This window comes from Aulonocara stuartgranti, assembly GCF_965226115.1.
Source record: "Aulonocara stuartgranti genome assembly, chromosome: 8".
NCBI lineage: Eukaryota > Metazoa > Chordata > Actinopteri > Cichliformes > Cichlidae > Aulonocara > Aulonocara stuartgranti.
In genome coordinates, this window is record NC_138959.1 from 22,948,504 (window position 1) to 22,974,468 (window position 25,965).

At 43.8% G+C, this 25,965-nt stretch overlaps 2 protein-coding genes across 4 annotated transcripts in view; both read right to left on the reverse strand.

Annotated features, from left to right (window-relative positions):
- Nucleotides 1-1,206: 1,206 nt before the first annotated feature.
- On the reverse strand, nt 1,207-6,670 carry maff (v-maf avian musculoaponeurotic fibrosarcoma oncogene homolog F). Its single transcript, XM_082543702.1, is given in 4 exon segments — nt 1,207-3,919; nt 4,098-4,151; nt 4,153-4,191; nt 6,261-6,670. Coding segments are annotated over 4 exon segments (615 nt in total). The 5' UTR covers nt 6,339-6,670; the 3' UTR covers nt 1,207-3,475.
- A 2,775-nt stretch (nt 6,671-9,445) lies between these two features.
- LOC309712682 (uncharacterized protein) overlaps nt 9,446-25,965 on the reverse strand; it is a 33,431-nt gene continuing 16,911 nt past the window's right edge. The window contains exons 2-4 of one of the 3 annotated variants that reach the window (XM_082543687.1): nt 12,824-14,971; nt 10,811-11,022; nt 9,446-10,677 (exon numbers count right to left, since the gene is read on the reverse strand). In XM_082543687.1, the coding sequence (XP_082399813.1) occupies nt 10,009-10,677; nt 10,811-11,020 (879 nt within the window). In that variant the 5' untranslated portion in view covers nt 11,021-11,022; nt 12,824-14,971 and the 3' untranslated portion in view covers nt 9,446-10,008. Of the gene's footprint in view, nt 10,678-10,810; nt 11,117-12,823; nt 15,167-25,965 lie in introns of those variants that run through there. The other 2 variants (XM_082543686.1, XM_082543685.1) reach the window with 2 other exon arrangements.

The following is a 25,965-nucleotide window of genomic DNA, read 5'->3' on the forward strand; positions in this document are numbered from 1 at the left end:
AAAAACAGCCTCCAAACACCAGGAGAAATAGCCCTGCGAGTCACAGTCAGGGATTTATCAGAAGAGCTGAAATAACATAAGCACTTTTCTCTATAGAGACTATATATTTAAGGTTTATCAAGACACTGACTCAGAATATACATTCAACAGCCACTTCATTAGGTATACCTGTTCAACTGCCTATTGACACAAATATCTAATCAGCAAATCAGATGGTAGTAATTCATGATCAAGATGACATGCTGAAGTTCAAACTGAGCACCAGGATGGAGAAGAAAGGCGATTTAAGTGACCTTAAATGTTGCATGTTTGTTGGTGCCAGATGGGCAGGTCTGAGTATTTTAGAAACTGCTGATCTGCTGGGATTTCCCCACACAGTCACCTCTAGGGTTTATAGAAAATGGTCTAAAAAGAGAAAGTATTCAGTGAGCAGCACTTCTCTGGACAATGGCTCTTTGGTGACAGAGGTCAGAGAATGGCCAGACTCTGTTGAGCTGATAGGAAGACAACTGTAGCTCAAATAATCACTTGTTACATGGCAAGGCATGCAGAAGAGCATCTCTGAAAGTACAATGCAAACCAGATGGGCTACAGCAGCAGAAGACCACATCAGGTAAACAACATGAAAGCATGGATTCATCCCACCTTGTATCAGTGGATCACTCACAGTGTGCCCATCTTCTGATGACTGCTTCCAGCATGATAATGCACAGTATCACAAAGCTTAAATCATCTGAAACTGATTTTTTAACTTGAGAAGTACTCAAATAACCTCCAGTCACCAGATCTCAATCCAATAGAGGATCTCTGGGATGTGATGGAACAGGATGGACGTGCAGTCAAAAACAACAACAACAAAAAAAAAAAACAGTAGCAACTGTGTGATGCTGTTGTGTCAATATGGACCAAAATCTGCAAGGAATGTTTCCAGGACCTTTTTGAATCAGTCATGAAGAATGAAAGCAGATCTGAAGGCAAAAGGGAGTCCAACCTGGTAGTAGTAAAGTATACCTAATGAGTTGTCCTATAAGAGTAAATTGCTATAAATACATCAAAAACTGTTCATTTCCCCACGGTTCTGCTAACCACTCACACATGTAACTCGACTTTATCTTTGCATCCAGACCAATAAGTTGTGCAACACATCCTGCAGATCCACTTCCTCTCATGGACCGCACACGTTCCAAAAAACAAAACAACCGAGACCACAGTTTTATGTACAATATGTACAACATTTATTATAATTAATATATAAAATAGACAATGTACTTAAATTTTCACAATAGAAAAAATACAAGTAATAAATAGAAAGACCATTTCTGTTTTGCAGGTATTATAAAACATCCAGCAGGGTTTGACAGATGTGAGACGTTAAAATATAGAGAATAAATGCTTTGCCACACTAATACTCATATATAGCTAAATATATGCCTCATATCTTTAGGAGTTATTTGTCAACACAGTTTCATGTGTTACCATGCCTACTTAATATATTATATTGCTAGCACTATTCAGTGGCCTAAACTCCCATGAAATTTAAGCCTGCTGAGTGAAACAGGCCTACGTCAGACGGAGGCTTTTCAAGTGAATAAAACACCATCTCTATGCACCTTCTTTTCCAGTCTGCTGTGCCTACTTTCTTTCTCCATCATCAGTCTTCTTCTCAACCCTCCACTCTCACCCTCGTCTCCATCAGTCTTCTCTCTCTCTTTAACCTCCTGTGTCTCTGTCTGCCCCGCCCATTCAGAAATGACCTCAATTTTTTTTTTCTCCGCACAAACAACATACGATTCATCTTAGAAAAATAATGTCCCTCCAAGATATCCACGACGACGAGCTAGTACAAACATTGCAAAAATATACGTAAAACACACATATACACGCACGCACGCGCACACACACACACACAAATCGTCATACATCAATATGGCCATTGGCTTTGAGCATATTTCTACACAGCTAATAATCAAACGCTTTGTAAAGTAATCATCGTCGCCACGCAGCACAATAATTAGACGTGAGAATATCCTCAGACTAGTCATAAGTACTTTTTGAAAACATACAGAACATCACAGCACTCGTTAGCTTGTCTTGTCATAATATCTACTTTTAAATACAAATAAAATTTAGAATATATAAATGTCACTGAACATTTGCGTCTCTCAGACATTACAAACAACACAACAACGGGAATGTTTGCAGAGGATTTGCATCGACTTGAGCGTAATTCCTACCAGACGTGATTCTATTTCCACACATTCGTTTATTCAGTTATTTATTTAAAATGACCAACATCTTTCGTCAGAAAGAAGAAGCCACTGACGTTGGACTTGGCCAAACTGCTGCACGGCAGTTTTTATGAAACGAGAAATTTGGGATTAAAGCTTAGAAAAAGATGGAAATCCACAGAAATCACAATGAGAAATAAGAAGTGAGTCGTTTCAGACAATCAGGAGGACTGGTGAGCTCCTTCATACACTGAAGGCACTGCATTAATGTGAAAAATGAGCACACATATAATACAGAATTGTCTTTTTGGACTGGTGAGACCCTCCCCCCCCCCCCCCCCCAAAAAAAAACAAAAACAAAAACCTGGAAAATCTTAGTGAATCGCACAACTTAGAGAAATTCACAATGCACTCAGGCAGCATTTCTCTGACCGTTTCTGCTCCCAAAAGTCTCATGACTAAAGCAGCTAGAGAGCCATCAATGGAAGGAGGCGAAAACAGATTCGATTATCCCACCGGCACATAAAGTGACATAAAGGGTGAGAAACTGCATTGAGAGGGAAGAAAAGGAAAAAATACAGGGGGGGTGGGAACACGAGGCTGCGCCAAGCTAGTGATTTCAGACTAGAAGGCATTATGGAGACCGAGGAAGCTCCACCCTAGCATTTTGCTGTTGGTCAGGTGCCATAAACGGAAGCAGAAAGGCACCCCAGCCTTTAAGTAGCATAATCAGGCTACACCAGCCTCGCTGTGGGGGTTTGCTGAGGACTAAAGGTGCTCAGTAACCCTGTTTGGCTTGGTTGGGCTTCAGTCAGAGTCCCCGTGTAGCTCAAGGGAAAGACTGTGAGGGTTTTTTGTGCATAAATATGTGCGACGCCTTGTTCACATTAAACAGAATTTGAAACTTTGAGTGCTTCAAGAAAAAAAAAAAAAAAAAAGATCACTGAGTAAATCTTACTTGACCAGACTGCTGTTTCATGGAGGATCATCAGAGGACATCTCTATCAAAACTACAGTACTGAACCCGTTTCTGTTTTCTTGTTTGTTAGAAAGGTGATCGTAGCTGTGATCGGATTTCTGTCAACTGTAATGTGAACAAGGCGCTTAGTATTTTCCTATTATTACAAGTCATCCTGCTCTCCTGCCTGCGTGAGTATTAAGGCCCGCAGATGTGTGCGTGTTTGCATTGCAGGCTTCCCCGTCCCCACCCCGAATCCCAAACCCCAGTCTGGTTTCAGCATCTCCTTCTAGGATAGCTCGTGCTCCCTCTGTGGCTGAGGCTGCTGCGGACTCTTGACGATGGTGATGACCGAGGCGGTGTTGAGGCGAGGGGCCGTCGCCAGCAGGCTGCCTCCTCCCGCTTCCAGACCCCTGGCGAATCTCTGAAGCGCAGCCAGGCGTGCGCTGAGCCCCTCCAGCTCCTTCCTCATGCCGGCGTTCTCGGCTCCGAGCCTCTCCACCTCTCTCTGCAGCTCCATCTTCTGCTGCTCCAGGGCCTCTCGCTGAGACACCCGCTTGACCCGGCAGCTGGCGGCATATCCCCTGTTCTTTAAGGTGCGACGCCGCTGCTTCAGCTTCTGAATATCGTCGCGGGAGAGGCCACGCAGGTGGAGATTCAGCTCTCGCACCGACAGGGACATTAGTTCGCTGTCCGACAGGAAGGGCACGTTCTCGCCGCATTCCTGCTTCACCTGAAGTAAAAACAGGAGGAAACAGGAAGAGAGGAAGCATTTAAAGAAGGAAGAATGAGAAAGAAAAACATACTTTCTTTTCTTCTTCCTTTTTTCAAAATGACAGTTTTCTCTCTGGAAAAACAAAACAACCCCCCCCCCTCCCCATGACTCGGTTTTATGTCTGGCTGTGTTTTACCTTCAGAGCTTTGCTGTTTCTTTCTGTCGTCATGGTCCAGTTGTCTTTGTTTTTTTCCCCTCCCCAAGCACCAGTAAAACCAGATACACACAATCTGAAGAAACAAACACAAACAACATCACATGAAATGTGGGACACTGTGCATTTTTGGTTCATAGCCTGCCTGACATTCACCATCCGCTCACAAGACATGCAGTCATGCACTACTGAAGAAAAAGGAGAACCTGCAGATCTTTCGTGCTTCTCCAAAGCACGCCGTCTCATTATAATTTGTGGTTTCATGTGAAAGACAGGGGAGGTTTTGAAAGTGACATGCCTTTCTCTGTTAGCTGGAATTATCAGGAGGAAGTTATCATGTGGCTGCCCTTTGGTTGCTCAAAGCAGGTGTCCTAACCAATTCCCTGAGCACTTCCTCTTGTCAGCACAACACCAACGGTTCGAGCCCTTGGTTTTACAAAAAACCAAAAACTTGAATACGTGGTTTTTAAAAGGGACACTTTTTAAACAGTTAAACTTGAAAAATTACAATACTTGATTTAAAAATAAATATGTAATAAAATGTCTTAAAGAGTCTACCTAAGAAGCACAGGTTTCACACAGACTCTTATCAGGACTGCTACACGCCTCTCAAATGCCACAGCGTGGGATTAAAGTCTAACCTAAATGGGCCAACTTCAACTTCTTCCCCCACCTTAGTCACTCCTCGGTTGCTTATTTAAAAAACAAAACAAAACAAAACAAAAAAAAAAACCTCACTCAGCACTTCAGCTGGAGACATCTTTTTTTGTCTTTCCTTCACACAGATCCTAATGTGAAAGGATACAAATGGCCAAGTGGTCTGTTGACATGAAGGTACTCTGGGCCAGCTATACTGCTAAAACTTTTTGTATGATAATGTTTAATAATGAAGACCACCAAATTTCACTCTGACATCATGCAAACCATGGGGATTTTCCCATCTTACTTCTGCAAATTCACTCTGTTAACTTTCTCATTTATTGCAACACTGGATTTTCTCCTTATGGCGAATGTTCTTTCCCTGTGCTGCTCTCACGCTGTAGTCCAGAAGGGTTGAGAAAAAACACAGTAAACACAGAAAGCTGCATGTCATGACAGAGCGCTCACCGCTTACTTTAAGGTTGACCTTTTGGCAGCGTCTCTGATGAGCTAAGAGATGAGTGCAGTCATCTCTTTCTTTATTTTTCTTCCTGAGACCCAGACTGATCCCTAACAACCTTTTAGCCTTTTTTCTCTTGAAAATCGCAAATCACAAAAAAGCAGTGTGTTTATTTTAATTATTTAAAAGACATTCACAGCTTTATTTAAATTGTGCCACAACAATTTTAGAAACCCCAGTTATATTGTAACTTTTCCTCTATAAATTAGGCATAAAAGATACAGACCTGGTGCCTTAATGACTATAAAAAGAAGACTGCTGATGTGCTTAGACTTTACAGGAGACGACTTACATTTCCAACAAGTGAACCACAAACAAAACATAACCAAAAAGGGTCATTCGAGTTAAAATGTCACGTTTGATCTCTTTCACTCTGGGGGGAATCCCATTTTCTATGAATGCGTAGTTATAATAAATAAAAGAATAACTTGCTGCATGGGCCTCCAACTCAGGCACACTGGATGGTAAAACTAAATAAGCTAAATAAAAAAGGCTGTTATGGCCGGACAATAAACAGCATTTCCCGAAATGCGTAGGAAGTAGAGGTTGCAGCAACAGCGGCTGTCCAACCAGCCGTCGGACTCCGGCTGTAAACCGAGGAGACCGCCGTTTCGTAAAGTCAGGGTGATTCAGCAATAAAGCTCTTGCTCAGCTCCACCAAGACTGCCGGTCAGTGCAAATATAGGAAAACCAGGGGTGACCGCGTCTTTCTCGGTCAGTCCAAACAACACAGGATATCCACATTTATGCCATACTATAAATACCCAGTTGGAGGACATAGTAGTTTTTGTTTTTTTGTCTTAAGTGGAAAGCAACAAGTCAACGCAACACTGCTAAACGCAAGCTATAGCACGATTTCAGAAATTCCACTCCCGTCTATCTTCAATACTTAATATACAACGATTAAATACCGAGTGGAAAATACAAGCCAGGCCTGGGACCTATATTTATTTATTTATCTAGCTCCAGTTAGCATCTAGCCTTACCCTTAAAGAGCGGGGCTGGACACCGTAGGGCAAATGTGCGCTATAGTAAACAGCTATCATTAGAGCCTCTTCCGACATCTAGACTTTAATCCATTTAAATTGTATTTAAGCACACTTATGAAATAAGGAAGTGATAACCCCCTCTGGGTGTCAGTCTAGCCGAAATATAGACAGAAATATGCAAAGCGGGGCCAAATTATTCGTATCATCTTAAACATGCTAGTATGAACTGTTAGCAACTAGCATAAACGGTTAGTGACAGGCTAAAGGAGATTAAAGCCAGCTGCTGACTGCTCATTTGTCCTTGGTTGGTTACCCTGGTTGGCACGTCCCCCGGCAGATACCATTCCTCTAGTGCTCAGCTGTTACCACGAATACCGGCTAAACATTTTAATGTTTAGTATTTTTATAAAAAAGTAATGGTTTACCTGATGGCTCGACGCAACTCCGGCGACAAAATGTCAGTCCGCCTTTTCCCGGAATTACTCCGCTGCTCTCAGAGGTTGGATTCTTTCATTCATAAAAAACACAAGCGACAATGACGTCAGGGCTAAAGAATGAGGGCGGAGCCAAGCCCGCCCCCGAGACGTACTCCGGGAGGATGTAAACAAGGAATCCCTGAATCCCAGAACTTTTCCATGACCATCCCCCAGCTACTCTGGAAAGACATAACACCCTGGGAGAGGATTCAGAGTCCGCCTTTCCTAACACTGTCCAGCCCAACGACGCAGAAGATGTAAAATCCAGCAGAATTCAACAATAATAAGAAACTACTTCAGCTAAAACCCAACTTATCAAAAGCTATAACTTATAGTTAGGAGAAATTTCTACGAGCGTCTTTTCCCCGAAACACCGTCCTCTTAGCTACTTAATAATAGTAATAATAAAAGGTCGAATGCGTCTTCTTCTGGGTCCAATTTAAAGATTACTGATGCCTCCGTTTGTAGGGACATTACCGCCCCCTACTGGAAAACATGCGGAGAAGCATAATTGCGTTAAAAAACTTCAACATAAAAAGCTATTTGAAATTGCTTTGATTTCCAAACTTTAAAGAAATACTGTTAGTCATTGGTTGACATAAGAACTTTCTTTGTTTTAGCTCTTTAAAACATTTTTTCAAGACATTATATGACTTCACAATGACACAAAAAGATTAATACACTACAATAGATTTCCATATTACCAGTGCTGACATCAGCATAAATGACCTATATAAACTGCTGATGTCATCTTGCTGACGTCAGCCCAATGATCTATAAAATATTGCTGATATTGTCATGCTGACATCAGCAAGATGATCTATTAAAACTAAAGCTATCATAGTATTCATGTGTGGAAAATTGAGTTTAATAATTAATTTTTAAACTGCATCAATCTGTTGTTGCTTATTGTTACCACAGTGAAGGCAGGGGATTTTTTATTTTAATCATTTCTGTCTGTGTGCATGTTCACCTACAGGGCCTGAGTCATAAACATTACATTTTTACATTCAGCAGGCTGACATCAGTGTTGTATTAAACCAGGCTGAGGTCAGTATGTTGTAATAAAAGCATCAAAGTTTTAGTTCAGCACTTGTCGTTCAGAGGAAGTTGTGCTCCGTCAGGGCTCTTATTTATTTCTTTATCTCCATTTGGTAAAATGTTATGTATTAGTCTTATAACAAGGACGTGACTTGTAACAAAAACAGACAGAGTGACTTTTGTTTTGTTTTTCCCATTAAATTAATTCAGGAACTACAATGATCCCATATAATCCGAAGTCTGTCAATATATTGTTTACTCCTGTCAATGTAAAAACTTTAACCAATTAAGTTCAGTTCTAAACCCATGGTGTTTACATTACAGTTTTTCTGAATTGCTAAAACACTAAACCCCAATGTAAAAACTAAACTGTCAACTATGAAAACTCTTTCATCAAATCAATCCCACAGTTGCCAAAATCTTAAACACTATTCATCTGGTTAGGACACCATTTGCCAATCTGAATCTCCCATTTACCAGAACTTTAAACATATTCTCAAACACAAAACACATTTAGCAGTGTGGTGCACTTGTACCCAGAATTGTGCACACAGGCTACAGAAGTTAAACACAACTAACACACTGTTTTCATCATTAACACACTACCACTCAAAATTGTAATGTTACAACCTCCTCTTCTGCTTTTTGCTAGATTGAATACAGCTTCATCCACGAAGATGTATTCATGAGGCCTAACCATTGAGTCAAGCTCAAAGATTCTCTGTACACAACAAACTAATTTTAGTTCTGTAAATGAAATAGTATAGTCTATACATGCGCTATGTATACAAGTATACTTATAACTAAATGATATTTTGTTTAGAATTTAAAGACGGCCACATGAGGGTGGAAGAACATGCATGCACTCACAACACCAGGAGACACTTATTGTGGATATGGTCTGTGTGAATGTGTGTGTGAATGTGTGGATGATTGTGTATAGTGTAAAGTGCTTTGGGGTCCTTAGGACCAAGTAAAGCGCTATACAAATACAGACCATTTACCATTTTATTTATCATGGTCCGTCAGAAAAATGCAATTTGACTGCATGAAATGCAGCAAGGGAATATAGAAGACAACATACATTTTGAATCTAACAAAAAGGAGAAGAAAAACTTGCAATGTCATAGGTCAGCGTGCCATTATTGAACTGCCTGGCCAGCGTGGTGGAAATGTAACTATCTCTTCTCTGCTGCCATCAGCAGCTATGGGGTTCCCCACAGTCATGTTACTGTTGGGCCATACAACAACAAACTTATAGCAACATTCCTGGATGGTCTACAGGATACTTTGCTTGAGTAGAGAGATCGCGAGCAGGCAGAGCATCCCATATCATTTGGGCCAATGTGAGCTTTCACTGTGGTCCAAGGATACACAATTGGTTTCACAATGAGAAGCATTTTATGAATTTGTTTCTTCCACCATACTCTCCCTTTTTGAACCCTATTTAGGAGTTTTTCTCAGCATGCAGATGTAAAGTATATAACTGAGACCCTTAAACACAGGAAAATCTACTTCAAGCATTGAATGGAGCATGTGGTGAGATAGGAGTGGAATCTTGCCAGAGCTGGATTCCGCATCCTAAACGATTCTTTCCTCGTTGCATTGCAAGGGAGACCATAGCATGTAATGTGGATGAAGTCCTGTGGCCTGACCCAGCACAGAGGCGTGATGCTGAGGCAGGATCAATTATCTGAATATGTTGTAAAAATATATAATTCTTTACAGTTTTTCTCAAATGCTAAAACACATGTCACAAACGTTACCACCAGGTCCCCCAATGTCCAAACATAACACCCTTCTCTAAAGCTACATAAACACAACCACACCTTCCCACTGCAAAACTCAAACTCCCACACCAAGAGAGCAGCTCGAAGCTGTCAAAACTGTAAACACTATACACAGCATTACACACTACAGCAAAACAATTGAAAACACAATGCTCAATTTGTGAGAAGGTTCTTTGGTTCATAACTGCCAATGCATATTTTTATAAACTGTACAGTAACGGATCGTCATAGAACCCTGCAGAGGATTAGGCATTTAGATTTGTGAGTTTCACATGAAGACTATAAATCTATAAAAACATCCTGCATGTACGTACACTACTGTAACACAACTCAATGCAAAAACGGAATCTATCGCACACAACAGTACTCTCGGAAACACGATCAGGGTGTGAAGTCTTTTTTATTGTCTACACGGTCTTTTTACAGTATTACACACAGTCACTGTGCGGCATCATGTCGCCGAGCTGCATTGGGCCACATCACCTCATCCACATCACAGGCCATATTGTCCCTTGCTAGGCACCGCGGGAAAAACGCCCTGGAATGGCGAATCCATCCCTGGAAGGCCTCCACTGGGATGTCAGCACAGGCCAGCTCCATTGCCCGTACGAGGTTCTCTCTTGTGTATGGCTGTCTGTCATACACCTTCCATCTCCATGATGAGAAGAACTCCTCTATAGGGTTCAGGAAAGGGGAGTAGGGTGGCAGACAGACGTTTAAAAAGTGGTCACTGTTGGTGGTGAACCACTCTCTGATTTGGTGTGTTTTGTGGAAGCGGACGTTGTCCCAAATGATCACATACATGTGATGTGCTAGCCTAGGATGGTGTTGTTGACGGTCCAGGAGGATGTCTTTTAGCTCCTCTAGGAAGGTGAGGAGACGTTGGGTGTTGTAAGACCCAAGGACAGCATGCCGGTGGACAAGCCCCTCCGTACCCATAGCTGCACAAAGAGTAATATTACCCCCCCGTTGGCCAGGAACCTCAGTGATGGGTCTTTGGCCAATGATGTTACGGCCTCTTCGCCTTCGTTTCTGGAGGTTGAAGCCAGCCTCATCCAGGAAGAGGTACTCATGGGGTTTGGCCATCGCGTCCAACTGCATTATCCTCTGTGAACATGGAAAAGCGTACAGGTGTTCAGAACGGTCAATCAGGTAGCACAGTATTGTCCAGAAGTAATGTAAGCCACTAAGCAACACAGTATGTCCACTAACTGTACTGTGGACATGGATGTATACGTACTTGCACATACTCGTAACGTTGTTCTATGTGTCGCGCAGAGTTGCGCTCAAAGGGAACCCTGTAGACCTGTTTCATCCTCATCTGTTGGCGCCGGAGAACTCGGTCTATTGTGGACACACTGACAGCATCAATGTTCTCAAAGTTTACATTATCTGCAATGACTTTGTCTCTGATCTCTCGGAGTCTAATGCAGTTGTTCTCACGGACCATATCTGCAATGAGGGTTTCTTGTGCCGCTGTGAATATGGCAACCCTCCCACCTCTATGTGGCATTCTTTCAGCTCTAAAGAAAGAAACATGTGTTGTCAATTGACTGATTTACAGTGGGGCAAAAAAGTATTTAGTCAGCCACCGATTGTGCAAGTTCCCCCACCTAAAATGATGACAGAGGTCAGTAATTTGCACCAGAGGTACACTTCAACTGTGAGAGACAGAATGTGAAAAAAAAAATCCATGAATCCACATGGTAGGATTTGTAAAGAATTTATTCGTAAATCAGGGTGGAAAATAAGTATTTGGTCAATAACAAAAATACAACTCAATACTTTGTAACATAACCTTTGTTGGCAATAACAGAGGTCAAACGTTTACTATAGGTCTTTACCAGGTTTGCACACACAGTAGCTGGTATTTTGGCCCATTCCTCCATGCAGATCTTCTCGAGAGCAGTGATGCTTTGGGGCTGTCGCCGAGCAACACGGACTTTCAACTCCCGCCACAGATTTTCTATGGGGTTGAGGTCTGGAGACTGGCTAGGCCACTCCAGGACTTTCAAATGCTTCTTACGGAGCCACTCCTTTGTTGCCCAGGCGGTGTGTTTTGGATCATTGTCATGTTGGAAGACCCAGCCTCGTTTCATCTTCAAAGTTCTCACTGATGGAAGGAGGTTTTGGCTCAAAATCTCACGATACATGGCCCCATTCATTCTGTCCTTAACACGGATCAGTCGTCCTGTCCCCTTGGCAGAAAAACAGCCCCATAGCATGATGTTTCCACCCCCATGCTTCACAGTAGGTATGGTGTACTTGGGATGCAACTCAGTATTCTTCGTCCTCCAAACACGACGAGTTGAGTTTATACCAAAAAGTTCTACTTTGGCTTCATCTGACCACATGACATTCTCCCAATCCTCTGCTGTATCATCCATGTGCTCTCTGGCAAACTTCAGACGGGCCTGGACATGCACTGGCTTCAGCAGCGGAACACGTCTGGCACTGCGGGATTTGATTCCCTGCCGTTGTAGTGTGTTACTGATGGTGACCTTTGTTACTTTGGTCCCAGCTCTCTGCAGGTCATTCACCAGGTCCCCCCGTGTGGTTCTGGGATCTTTGCTCACCGTTCTCATGATCATTTTGACCCCACGGGATGAGATCTTGCGTGGAGCCCCAGATCGAGGGAGATTATCAGTGGTCTTGTATGTCTTCCATTTTCTGATGATTGCTCCCACAGTTGATTTTTTCACACCAAGCTGCTTGCCTATTGTAGATTCACTCTTCCCAGTCTGGTGCAGGTCTACAATACTTTTCCTGGTGTCCTTCGAAAGCTCTTTGGTCTTGGCCATGGCGGAGTTTGGAGTCTGACTGTTTGAGGCTGTGGACAGGTGTCTTTTATACAGATGATGAGTTCAAACAGGTGCCATTCATACAGGTAACGAGTGGAGGACAGAAAAGCTTCTTACAGAAGACGTTACAGGTCTGTGAGAGCCAGAGATTTTCCTTGTTTGAGGTGACCAAATACTTATTTTCCACCCTGATTTACAAATAAATTCTTTACAAATCCTACCATGTGAATTCATGGATTTTTTTTTCACATTCTGTCTCTCACAGTTGAAGTGTACCTCTGGTGCAAATTACTGACCTCTGTCATCATTTTAAGTGGGGGAACTTGCACAATCGGTGGCTGACTAAATACTTTTTTGCCCCACTGTATATGTAAAACTACATGTAAAGTAACAGACCACTTTCACAGGCCTGTAAAACTGTAGTGTGACAAAAAAGCAATAGCGTACTATACCTGTTGTGTTGTCTAAATGCCTTGATAATGGTGGCCACGGTGAACCTACTCAGGTTTGGATGTACTCTTCGTCCCGCTTCAGCCATTGTCATGCCATGGACAATGACATGATCAATTACTGTTGCTCACATATCATCTGTTATGATGGTGCGAGGTTGTCTTCTTCTCCCACCTGGACCTTCTCCTCTCTCTTGTTGGCCTCCTTCTCTTCCTCCTCTACTCCGAACTCCTCTTCTTCTTAGGCCTTCACCTCTTCCTCCTCTGATCTCAACCCCTCTTCCTCTTTGGCCTGCAGCTCTTCTCCTTCCGCACGCTCAAATGCCTTCATCCATTGTGATTGTTTGGCATCTTCACCAAACTATGCTTTTATAGGTGGGGTCACATCATTAGCAACAGGTGTCTTCAATTTTGAGTCGTTGTGTGTAGTGACTGACGCCAGGTGTGTTCCCTGTGTTCAAAGATTGGTGACTGTGGCAAGCATTTTGCATCACATGGGCTTTCATTTGAGAATATGAGCAGAGTTGTTTTGCAACATGTGTTTTAGCAAGGAAAAATGTGTTTAGATTTATGAGTACAGAGGGTTGTGTTTTGTGAATTGTGTCTTCATGTGACATGTGTTTATGGTACTGGAATATGGTGGCTACATTTAGTAAATGTGTTTAGACTACTGGTCATTTGGGTTACAGGATTGGCTTTTGTGTTTTAACATTTGAGAAAAACTGTAATGGTCCTTTGTGCTGGGTTGAGGTGTTAACAGTCCAGGTGAGGTCTGATTTAGACACCCAGACTCCATCTGACTGAGGAAAAGAGAGAGCTATTGAGTGATGTCATGAGTGAGTGAAGTATGGAGACAGGGAGACAAGGAGGGATGTAATGAGTGACGGAGCTAGGAAGCAAAAGAGAGTAAGGGAGGGTGTGGACAGGGAATCAGTTAGTGAGTGAGTGAGTGAGTGAGTGAATGAGTGCGTGATGGAATGAGTGAGTGAGGTAGGGAGAGGGAGAAAGAGAGTGACTGAGTGAAAGAGTAAGTGAGTTAGTGAGTGATGGATGAGTGACTAAGGAAGGGTTATGTGAGCGTGTGTGGTTGTGTGCCATCGAGTGAGTGAATTAGTGAGGTAGGAAGGGGGTGAGTGATTTAGTGAGTGAAGGAATAAAAATCTGTGTGTGCGAGTGAGTGAGTGAGTGAGTGAGGGAGTGAATAAGTGAGGAAGTGATAATTGACTAAGGGAGGGATCTAGGAAGAGTGGAATAGATGAGGGATGTAGGATGCAGGGGACTGAGTGAGTGATGAAATGAGTGAGGGAGAGAAGGAGGGAGAGAGTGTGTGAGGGATAAAGGACTAAGGGAGGTCGATAAAGATGGAGGATAAGTAAGCAAGAGAGTGAGTTAGCAATGGACTGAATGAGTGAGTGATAAGTGAGTGAAGAAATTAGTAAGTTTGTGTATGGGTGAGGGAATGAGTAAGTCAGTTAGTGAATGTGGGTGTAAGAGTGTGTGTGTTTGTGTGCAACTAGGTGAGTAAAAGAGTGAGGGATAAGTAACTAAGAGAGGGAGTTAAGAAGGGGGTGCTCAATGACGGAAGTGGGATACAAGGGCCTGAGTGAGCAATAATGATGAGTGAGTGAATTAGGGAGAGAAGGAGGAAGAGAGAGTGTAAGGGATAGTTGACAAATGGAGGTCAGTAAAGAGGGAGGAGTGAATAAAGGAGGCAGTCTGGTACTTAAGTGAAGCCTCAAACGGCGAGATACCTGTGGTGGACGAAGTCAGAGAGGTAAGTGGATCAAGTCGTCGGATTGTGAGCGGAAACACAACGGAGAGTGATTTCAAATTCTTGGTTGAGCCGTTCTGTTTGCCTGTTAGTTTGTAGATGGTAACCCGAGCTTAAGCAAAGCTTAGCTCATAGGGCAATACAGAACACTTTTCATACTTGCGAGGTGAATTGGGGCCCCCTTTCGGAGACAATCTCGACGGGGATGCCGTGCAGCCTAAAAACATTCTCAACTAAAAGCTTAGCAGTCTCAGCTATGGCATCTTGCACCAAAGATGGGCAACAAAGGAGATAACATTTATAAGTCACTCACCTTTGCCGCTGATGAAAATCATGACGTATCACCATCGTAATGAGGAAGTTTGACGAGTATTTTTTCCCTGCAGAGGAATATTGTACACGAGAAAGCATGTTTTCACCGACGTGTCCAGCGTCCAGGCGAGAAGGCAGAGAGTTTTATATGAGTCCTGTTTGACCTCTCAGAGTACTGTGAATTTGATGCATGTAAAGAGGAAAACATCCAAGGACCTCTCCCACGGGGCACCTGATCGACCACTGTGGGGTCAAGCCAGACACTGAGAAAATGAAAGCTATTCTTCAGCTGCCAGCGCCAGAAAACGTGCAAGCACTTATACAAGTCCTAGGCATGGCCAGTTACCTCAGCAGATATATTCCTGTTCTTGCCACAATATGCCAAACATTGTATGAGTTAGTCAAAAGCAAGAACATTTGGACCTGGGGCCACCCGCAGTGGGCAAGCTTTTGAGAAAATTAAGCAAGCGCTTACAATAGCACCTGTTCTTGCCTTTTATGACATCAACAAACCCACAGCGGTATCCGCCAACGTCAGTAGCTACGGGCTTAAGACAATGTTCCATTGAGGTGTCAACACCTCCAAGTGCAGCTCATGAGGTATAAGCCTTCTATGTCACCTGGCAAAAAGCTTGCCTCTACCGATACGTTGTTGCGGAGCCCACAGACTCGGGTAGAGGACGAGACTAGCACTTACAGCAAGGTGGACTACTACATAGCCACTGTGATACAGGGCATTCCAGTGTCTCCAAGCCGAATGGAAAGCAATAAAGCAGCCACTGCACCGGATGGTGAACTACAGACTGTCATTAAATACATACAAAAGCAATGGCCGTATATGGAGGTAGTCTGCCACCGAACATCAAAGCATGAAGAATGAGCTATAGGAGGCCGAAGGCCTGGTCATACGAGGCAGGATTTTTATTCCAAAGTCACAGAGAACAGCCATTCTAGACAAACTACACGACGGGCACCAAGGCCTCACCAAGTGCAGGGAAAGGGTTAATTCATCCGTTTGGTGGCCGGGACTCTCCACCGAGATAAAGGATGTAGTGCTGCAGTGCCATGCCTGTCTGGTAAGAGGCCAACACAGACAAGGGAGCTGCTTATCTCCACACCTTTGCCGGATCTTCCATTGAAAAGAATAGCTCTTGACCTCTGTGAACATAACTGGCATAACTACCTTGTTATATGGGATTACTACTCATGTTTCTTGGAAATGACCAGTGCTTAGCTTATTCAGAAACTGAAGTGATCCTTTGTCACTCACCACCTCATCAGAGATCCCAAACCTAGCAAAGTCCCTCAGTTCTCGTGGGCTGAGTTTCAGAACTTTGCGAGAGAGACAGATTTCGCACTTATAACAGGGATGCTTTTCAGAAGGCCAAACACGCATTCTACGACAATGGCCGCCATGGAACCAAGCCCCTTCCTCCACTCCGACCAGGGGATGCAGTCCAAGCTGGACCGGGAGAAGGTTTGGGCGACACCTGCCGTTGTCTCCAAGGAGAGCATCACCCCAAGGTCTTATCTCGTCATCACACCTCAAGGTGTGGTGCTGCGACGGAATCACCACCATCTCCGACTCAGACCATCTCCACAACCTACACCAAAACCCCTTCCACCACCCACCGAGGATACGGAGGGGCTGCCATCCCAGTGGGCTTTTGCCCCAACACTTACACCTGTCCATACAGACGCACTGGTTCAGGTACGCACCAGGTACAGCCGGGTATGCAAGCCAGTCATGAGACTGGATCTGTAGACACTGGGGTGTCTACCATTTGGACTGGGGTAATGGGAGGACTGGAAGGATTGGGGTGTTGTCAGAATGTATTTTTACTGTTCTTTCACTTTATGGTTTGAGACACAACCAATGCCACTGTTACCTGGTTGATGTAATTACCATAACGGTTTAACCTGTTTAATAAGTCCTGTTTTGAGGACACTGACCTTCAGGCCTACAGTGAGATAATTATACCCAAATCCTTAAAAGAACCTCCCAGTGGCTATTAGATAGTGACATGTTGTCATTATCTTGTTGCTGTTAAATACGGTTTTGTTATTGGAAATAACAGGAAAAGGGGAAAGATGTCATTTAATAGATTATGTTTGTGCCTACGCTGAGTACTGGTGTATTGCGGCTTTACGCCATCTGATGTGCCTTTGCAGCAGGGCTGCCTGGTGGCAGTATATACCTAGCTGTCGTACCTGTTGTAGAGTGCTATAACTGATGGATGCTTGGTGCTCGTTCAATAAAGCAACGTTTTAAGGAAAGCTACCGAGTGGTCATTCTTAAACGTCTATAAAAGTTAGCAAATCCTAAAAATCTCTGTAGGAGTTTGCGTGTCTTTGGAACTGGCCATTCCATAACTGCTCTTATCTTAGTGGGATCTGTCTTCACCTTCCCTCCCGACAATATAAAACCCAAGAAAGAGACGGTATGTGCATGGAACTTACATTTTTCAGCCTTCACAAACAATTTATTCTCAAGAATGCACTGCAGCACTGCATGGACATGAGTTGTGTGTTCCTCTACTGTGTTGGAAAAAATGAGGATATTGTCTAGATATACATAAACAAAATGATCTAGAAAGTCCTGCAGGACGTCATTAACTAGGCCCTGAAAGATTGCTGGAGCATTGGTTATTCCAACGGCATTACCAGGTATTCAAAGTGTCCAAGGGGCATATTAAAAGCAGTTTTCTATTTGGCTGCAAGAAAATCCCCTGCAACGCTTGATCCGACCAGTATGGAAGTCAATCAGATAATCAGCCACACTTCTTTGCTCCTGGCACAGATTCAGTAACCTCTGTCCTGTACTTCCCTCAGAAACTGGGTGAGAGAAAGTCTTCTTAAATTCACCCAGAAATACATCATAGCGGCAGGTAGACAGAGAATTACGTAACAAATACAAGTGCACCCGGGTTGCCCCGGGTCCTGTGGGGCTTGGCAGTGCTGCTACCGTAGGCCCCGGTCTGGATGGACCTGGGCTCCCTTGCCTTGGTGGGTACCAGAGGACGGGGGTGCCTACTGGGGTCAGCGGGGGAGCTGGCCCTAGGGAGGGGCATCCTCCCCTCCCTCCTTTTACTCCCCATCCCCGGCTACCTCCCTCTTCCCGCTCCACCACACTCACCCACACAGGTAGGGCCTTGGGGTGCGGGTGTGTCACCAGGGTGCAGAGGAGACATTTCCCCCCCCCTCTGTCCCCTTCTGGCCACCTGTGCCTCAATTTTATCTCAGAACTTAGACATCCACATAACTTACACTCTCATAACACACACACATATATAGGGCCTTGAGGGTGGGCACGTTAACAGTGTCCAGTGGATGGTCTGTGTACTCAAACCTACCTCTGGCGCCGGTGCCCACCTCTCAATTTTAAATCCATGTAGACATTGAGGGTTCTCGGGAGGGGCCGTGCTAACACCTGCTGCTCTCTGGCAGCAGCACCATGCTCTCCCTTGTTTTAAATGCACTTTAGAACAACACGCAGCAACACTACACATGAGCGGGAGGAGGGAGGTATGGGGTCTTCACGCACCCCCGTTCTCTGCTAGCCATCGGGGCAGGGGGGGCTGGGAGGAGATGTTGGCTGTCTGATTGGCCTCCCTGCTGCTGCGGAGCCTGGGACAGTCTGCTTGCCTCCACCCCGGGGGGAAGGGTAACATCTCTTGGGTCTGGGTTCTGTTTCCCCCTCTGGGGGCGAGGGTACCTGGACCCGGGGTATAGAGTATGTTTGGGGAGTGTGATTGTGTGTACATGTCCATTTATGTCAATCCTTACGTTGGGGTGAGTGCTGAGTGTTTGTATATGTGTGCATGAGGGTGGGAATGCATGTTTGTGTCTGTGTGTGCCTGTTTGTCTGTGTCTATATGTCAGGTCGGGTCTTAGACTCCACCTCTCTGGGAACTCCCAGGCCCTCCAAGGCCTATCTCCCCTCACCACACTCCCTGCCGGTGACTGATGCCCTCAGGGGTCGGTGCATTGGTGGTTCTTGGTGTCCGGGGCTGGGCGCTCAGGTATGTACCAGCTCACTCCCGGTGGCTACCTGGCGGGGCCTGGCGCCTGTTGCTCAGTCAGGCCTCCTCCGGGGTGCGGGGGGCCCTCGGGCCTCCGGGCCTGCGGCTCGGTTCACTCTGGCACAGCTGGCTGCCGGCAGAGCCGGCGGGCACGCCGGTGCAGCCCCCTCTAGCTTCTGCTCGGTGGCTACTGGGTGACGCCTCGTCTGGGGATCCTCAGCCCTTCCCATGACGGTGGCACGGATGCCCCTCCGGTGGTCTTCCTTGGGCTCTCGCACTCTGGGGCCTCTGGATGTCTGGGGCCTGGATCTCCTCCATGCCTGCTTCATGCCCTGGGGGATGGGGCTATGGCTCTCTACATCTTCTTGCAGACCATTACATGTGGAAACCATTTGAATACAAGCGTGCTGATCCACACAGGTGTGCACACGGGTGTTCACTGTTCGTAGACTTAAATTACACCTTTCTTGGCTGCTACTTCAAAGCACATTGTGCGCTGTCTGTCCTGCGTGCTGCACAACAACATTGAATATTTAGTATTTACTGCTGTTTACACTTAGCTAGATTAATGTGATGGTGTTGTGTTTAGTATGTTGCTTTGGTTTTTTTTGCTTGTTTTCTCTTCTTTTTCTCTCAACAGGTGATCCAGGAGATTTTTTTTCCCCCCTTTTCTCACTGTCCCTCTCCCCTTCTGTTTTTCTTTTCCTTCCTCTTTCTTTCTCCCTTTCCTATCCCTCACTCATGTCTGTCCCGTCTGTAACAACTGAAAAAAATAAAATAAAATAAATAAAAACAAAGGTCGATCAAATGGACCAATACGGCAATGCCACGATGATCCATTTGGCAAAATAAATCCATTGGGTATCCTTGTTGGTCTTCAGACAACAATTCTGACGGCTAAAGAACCAAATGGGACAGGCAAAAAAAAACCAAAGAAAAAAAAAACCCAAATACAAGTGCACCCACCGTAATGCCTGATCATGCAGCTTCCCCACCAAATACGAAATCCGAGTGGAATCATTAACAAAGGTGTCTGGTGAGCGTATTGAAACAAAAAAGTCGCTACAGGTCCCGGGGTTGCCAAAATAAGGCTCTGGCTCCAAGGAGACGGCGTCACGGAAAACCGGCGTCAGCAGACTTGTTATAAAAGGCAAGGGTTGGGCAGTGGCTTGCATTGTCACTTGCTGACTAGAGAGAGTATGGACTCAACTTAGCAAATATTGAATGGACTGTTCATGTGCTCCTAAATTGGTACCCTGCGATTGCTATCTGTGTGGGGTCCGCTGAGTCTATATACTGGCCAATTGCTACTGTCATGGCCGAGGCCGCACAACACAGGTTGACTCAGAGCAGAACTCACATGGAAGCACACGACTGCATGGTTTGCAAAGCTTTATTTACAACTAAACACAATAATGTAAAAAGTCAAGACCATGAACTATGAACTAAGAATCCAAAAGGAAACAAGAAATTAGAAGTGTGAACTATGAAGTTAGATATCTTAGGTCTATGATTTAAACAGGAACCTATAACTAGGACTCGACACAAAAACACTTCTGACAAGAGAAACGTTAATTCTCTGGGGGCTTTTGGAAGCATGCATAAAGTGGACTAGAACCTATGAGCCACTTATGGGAGAGAATAAATGAGCACGCAGTAAAGTGGACTTGTTTCCCATCAGCCTTGAAACACTTGAAGTCAATTTTTAAAGAAGGACACAGTTTAAAAATGTAGCCTTGGATTGGAAGTGAGGAGAAAATCCTGATGCATACAATACACACTACTGCTCAAGAAATAAGGTAAGGTCAGGGTCTAAAGCTTCAGATTTATGTGTTCAACTGGTCTGAAAAGGCACAAAAAAAGAGAAAATGAAAATCTTGTTGTAGAAACGAAAACTATTCCATGTGGGAAACAAGAAAAACCTAAAGATTTTGAACACCTGACTTTGTATATTGATAGAAAAGTGGAACCTTGGAAGGAAAAAACATGGGATGATCAGTACAATATTGTGGGGAAATGTTTGGTTTCTTGAGAAGCACACAATTTTTAGAGGGTGTTGATGTCTTTGTGAATAAGTTTCTTGTATGACTAGTTGGGATTTAACATGAGAAACTGACAGTAGTTAACACAATGTATCACTGAAACATAGCAGGTATTATTGCTGAAACTGGGCCTCTGTATACCTATGTAGATATTCCACTGAACCTCATTCATCAACTGTGATCAATGTCACTTTTAAACATTCATATTTCTTGACATTTCTGATTAATTTGAAAAAAGTATGAACATGAATTTCAGTGTTTTTAGAAAATCTGATGTTTCTGGTGCACTTCAAACTTTTGAGCTGCAGTGTAGATGCAATGATAGTGTATGGCTCTTGATTATAGCAGATGATATAGGAGCATGAGGACAGGGAGAGACTGTTAAAATGTTATGAGCTGTCTTGCTGCAGAGAAAGTGGAGTCTGTCATCCTTGAAATGCTACCAAGATAGGCAGCTGGCAGGATTGAATGATGCTCTGCCTCTGTGGTCCAGTACAGACATAGGCTTTAAGCAACCATGAGCCACTGATAAGCGTGACAGATTAGGAAGCATGCAGAAAGTGGACTAGTACCTATGAGCCACTTATAGGAGAGAATAAATGAGCACGCAATAAAGTGGACTTGTTAGGGAGAGTTTCCCATCAGCCTTGAAACACTTGAAGTCACTTTTTAAAGAAGGACACAGTTTACAAATGTAACCTTGGATTGGAAGTGAGGAGAAAATCCTGATCAGATACAGACAGATACATGCATACAATACACACTACTGCTCAACAGTTTGAAAAGTCCTTGTTTAAAAGACAAATTTCCGTTGGTTTACATGTAATATTACATGAGGTTTAACAGTAATGTTTGCACAGATGTTGTTTTTTACATAAATCAGTTATGTTGTTTTAGAAAATCTCTACACAGTAATACAGGGGCCCACTTTTCAGTAACAATGACTCCTGTATTTACAGGTCACATGGTGGTACTTAATGCAAATGTATCAGGTCAGATGGTTAATATATGATTCGAATCATCTTACTGACAAGTAGAGCTGAAAACTACTCTGCAGCTTAAAAAACACTAAATTTGGTTAGTTGGGGTCTGGAAATTCAACTTTATGGGTTCAATCAGTCTGAAAGTAAACGAAAGAAAAAATGTTTTTAAGATTTGGTTTGATGAAATATGATTATAGGAAATGAAATTTATTCTATACATAAAAGTGAAAAAACAGTTGAAGGTGTTGAACATCTGGGTGTGCCACTGTTGTTATAGAAAAGCTCAAACTTGGTTTAATCAGGTTACAAAGTGAAAATGGGATGATCTGACATGAATGTTGCAAATTTGCTGTGTTTTGAATCTGCACAATGATTTTGGTCTATGCTTATGTCTTGACTGACAAGTTCAGGATTTCACATGAGAAACTGACAGTAGTTAACACAATGTACCACTGAAACACAGCAGATACCTGTCAGGAGACCCAGGGCTCATGTGTTGTTTTTCGGGTAACGAATATTATAAATTTTTTGGTCTTTCTGGATTGCTTTGTAGGGCTGTTCATTGGTGTGATCTGCTCTTTGTCCCCCGTGTGTGTGTGCGTGTTTGTGTGAGATGTGGTGTGAGAGTTTTTATGCCACATCAGGCCTGGAGAGTCTCCCGCCTTTGAGCCAGACTTAGCTGAGGATCGTCACTCACCTGTTGCTGATCTGCATAGTCACGAAGTCCTACTTAAGAGAGTAGTGGAGCGGCAGTTGGCGTGCGTTCTTTAGACCAGGACTTCAGTTAGTTCTCTGGCTCAAAAGAGAACTAACACGGCACCGAATCACGGCACCGGGATTGGGAACACACACGCTGTGGATTGTTGGCACTGTTTGATACTTTTTAAGTGCAAATAAACGCACTTTCTCCAACCAGAAATTTTATGGGTTCAATCAGTGTAAAAGTGTCCTTTCTTTTGAGTGGGCCAAAAGAAAGGACCCTGGAGAATCTCACAGGGTGTGATTCAGTGGTTCACATCCAAGTGTGTCATGTTTGTCACTGTTGTGTCCTGTTCTTACTTTCATTAATTTTTCAAGATCATCAAGATTTTTAAGCTGTGAGTATCAGGCTTGTTGTGGCTGGCCTCATGTTGAAACTGTTCTGGTGTTTGAAATCTCCAGTGCTGTTTGCCGCAGTATTCTTTTATAAATAGTACTTGGTAGCCATGCCACAATCTGAGACATAATCTGGTGTTTCGCCCTGAGTGTATAGCAAGAAAAAAGCTTTTAAACGTTTTAAACTCAGGATTTTGCTTTTTAAAATTTCAATAGAGACATTTTTACTTTAGTTAAAGTCTTTAAATTTAAAGGTTATTAAATCAGACTTTTTAATGCTAACTCTATTTAGATCAAAGGGCCAACATTACCCTGATTAAAAATTATACAAAAACTGCTAACTAAACAGTTAACTAAAGAAACAACTAAACAGTCTAGAGTGAAGATACTATTACGAAGATCTCTAGTAATCACAATTCAGTATGTAACATATTTCAGCTCGTGGCTTTTCTTTGTGTTTCTGATACCTGTGATCATGATCCTGCATAAAGTACCACCCAGAACGATGTTCATGTTCAAATATCATTACATAGAATGACATAAATCAGTTAATTATATAGACATAATTGGACCTCTGGTAAGAACTACAGACGTGTCTATGCACCACGTATATTAAACATAAAATAACAGGACCACAACAATTCCTCATTTGATGCCATAGTATACACTGCAGATCCAGTAGATGAAAAAGTGCAAGTTTAAACAACTGAATATCTCTTGTGAGGGGGATGATTAAATGTAAGACGTCCATTTCTATCCATTACTTTGACTATTGAAAGTCTTCTGGTTGTAGTGTAAGCATCAGCTTGTTTCTCAAACTCCTCCTCAGATATAAACTTATTCTGACCCAGCGGGGTGCCAAACCACTCAAATGACTCTAAATCTAAATGACTGGTTAAAGGACATTTAGTATTACAGAACTCTGTACTCATCTAAAGTAATCTTTAGATTACTTTAAATTTAATCTTAATGCAGGATCATAACTTAAAGCCTGTATGACTCAACTGATTCCCTACCTCAGCACAGTATAATCTTTAGTTGCTAAAAATTAAATTTTCTGATTACCCGAGTAGTCAGGAGCTTTAAAGGCAGACCGTATGGTTACATTTAACCTTAGTTCTGTGAGTGAAGCCACTGTGTTACATATTCCGTATGTACGGGCTATCATATCGAGGCTATCTCTCCACTCCATTACGTATTACATATGTAAGGGTTAAGTCTTTAAGACACACCGTGAGACAGTGCAACCAAAACCTTGGATGAGTCCCGGAAGACGCAAGGACTGCAACTAAGCAGCCGCTCACGGTTAACCTGCTAGCCCGATGCCAGGAAGCGTAGCTCAATGAGGTACCAACTGGGGCCCCACTGGCCAAGTAAACCCAGGACATGCGGGCAATACACCCCGGAAACACAGCCTGCAGCAGCAGCTTGGCGGCTGAAAGTGGAGGGCCGAGCTAGGGATGCCAACCGAAGGTCTGTCCACAGAGCCTAGCAGCCACTCCACGCTGTTTGCAGACAGGGCAGCAACAAGAGTGAACTCGAATGAGACACTGGTGCAGCTAGGAAGCTCAGCTCACTAAGCAGACCCCTGCTGGCTGCGTAAACACGCGACACACTGGCAATATGCTAGACGGGGCTCTGTTGCTGGTTGGAGAACTTTCACTTGACGTATCAGACACAGCAAGGTTTGATTGGCGTGTAAACCAGTGAGCCGCGTCCCACACACCAGGGGAACACAGCCTGCAGCAGCTTGGCCACTGAACCTGACTCAAAAGGAAGTCAGGAGGGAGGAGGGAGATGTGCGGCTGGACGATGGCTGAGTCTTGGCTCCACACACAGAAGTTCTGGGTCTCCCCACTCAGTTGTTCAGTTGCCGAAAGCCTGAGCAGGCCCAGTGACATCTCCTGAGCAATACATCGATTGTCTCCAGCTCACTGCAGGAGCCAGGCTGCCTTCAGGCCGACAGGGCTGCAGGGTCCACCGGCAGCCTCATCAGGTACGCCTGGTCATCTTGCCGGAGCTGGGACTAGGACAGCCAGAGGTGGTGGTGCGACATCCAGATTGAGGCTTAGCTATGGCATGCTCCTCCATGCTGGCGGAGGCAGCCAGCACCCCTTCAGCACCGTCCGGTTCCATGGAACATGCCTGCAACTGGCGGGCCAGGTACCGCAAATGAAGCAACAAATGGCTGTCGAGTTAGACAGACAGGCCTGGGAAGCCATGGACCTGTGCAGCCCAACAGGTGGTCCAACACCCTAGCGTCCCTGCCAGGGCCCATGGCTCTCCTCAGAAGGGAACCCAAGGAGCGTACAGCTGGGCCAGGTTTGGCTCCATCGCGACGAAGTGGGCCATAGGCAATTTGCTCCCAGCCATGCATGGCAGCAAACCATCTCCAGGCGGGGAACCATCAATGCAGGTGTAACACTTCTGGAGTCGTTACAGTATACTAGGACCAGTTAGGTTCGACTACTAGAGCAGTAATGAGCGTAGCATGTAATAAAGACCACAGACCAGTAAATATGTTTAAATTGCTGGCTTATTATTTTGTGAAGACAGAGAATAGACAGTTATAGACACATTACATAAAACATTCAACATCACACATTTAAGGAAAACAAGATGTTTTCTTTCCCCTTCTTAGTTCAGTATGTTCTGTTAGTTCATCCTATTTATCTCAAAACCTTTTATTTGGCTTTAGAAGGATGTTATTCTCAACCTAGGTTATTGTTTTATTTATTTCAAGTTCTAAGTTCAAGTTTATCCTTTGATCTATTTGCATTAACACTGTGTTATTTTAAATCAAGTTCAGTTCTTTAGGCCCAAGATTTAATTTAATCTTGGTCTAGGTTCACCTTTAAATTCTCAACCAGTTCTTATTTTGTTTTAACCCAACAAAATTATTTACACTTCCATTAACACC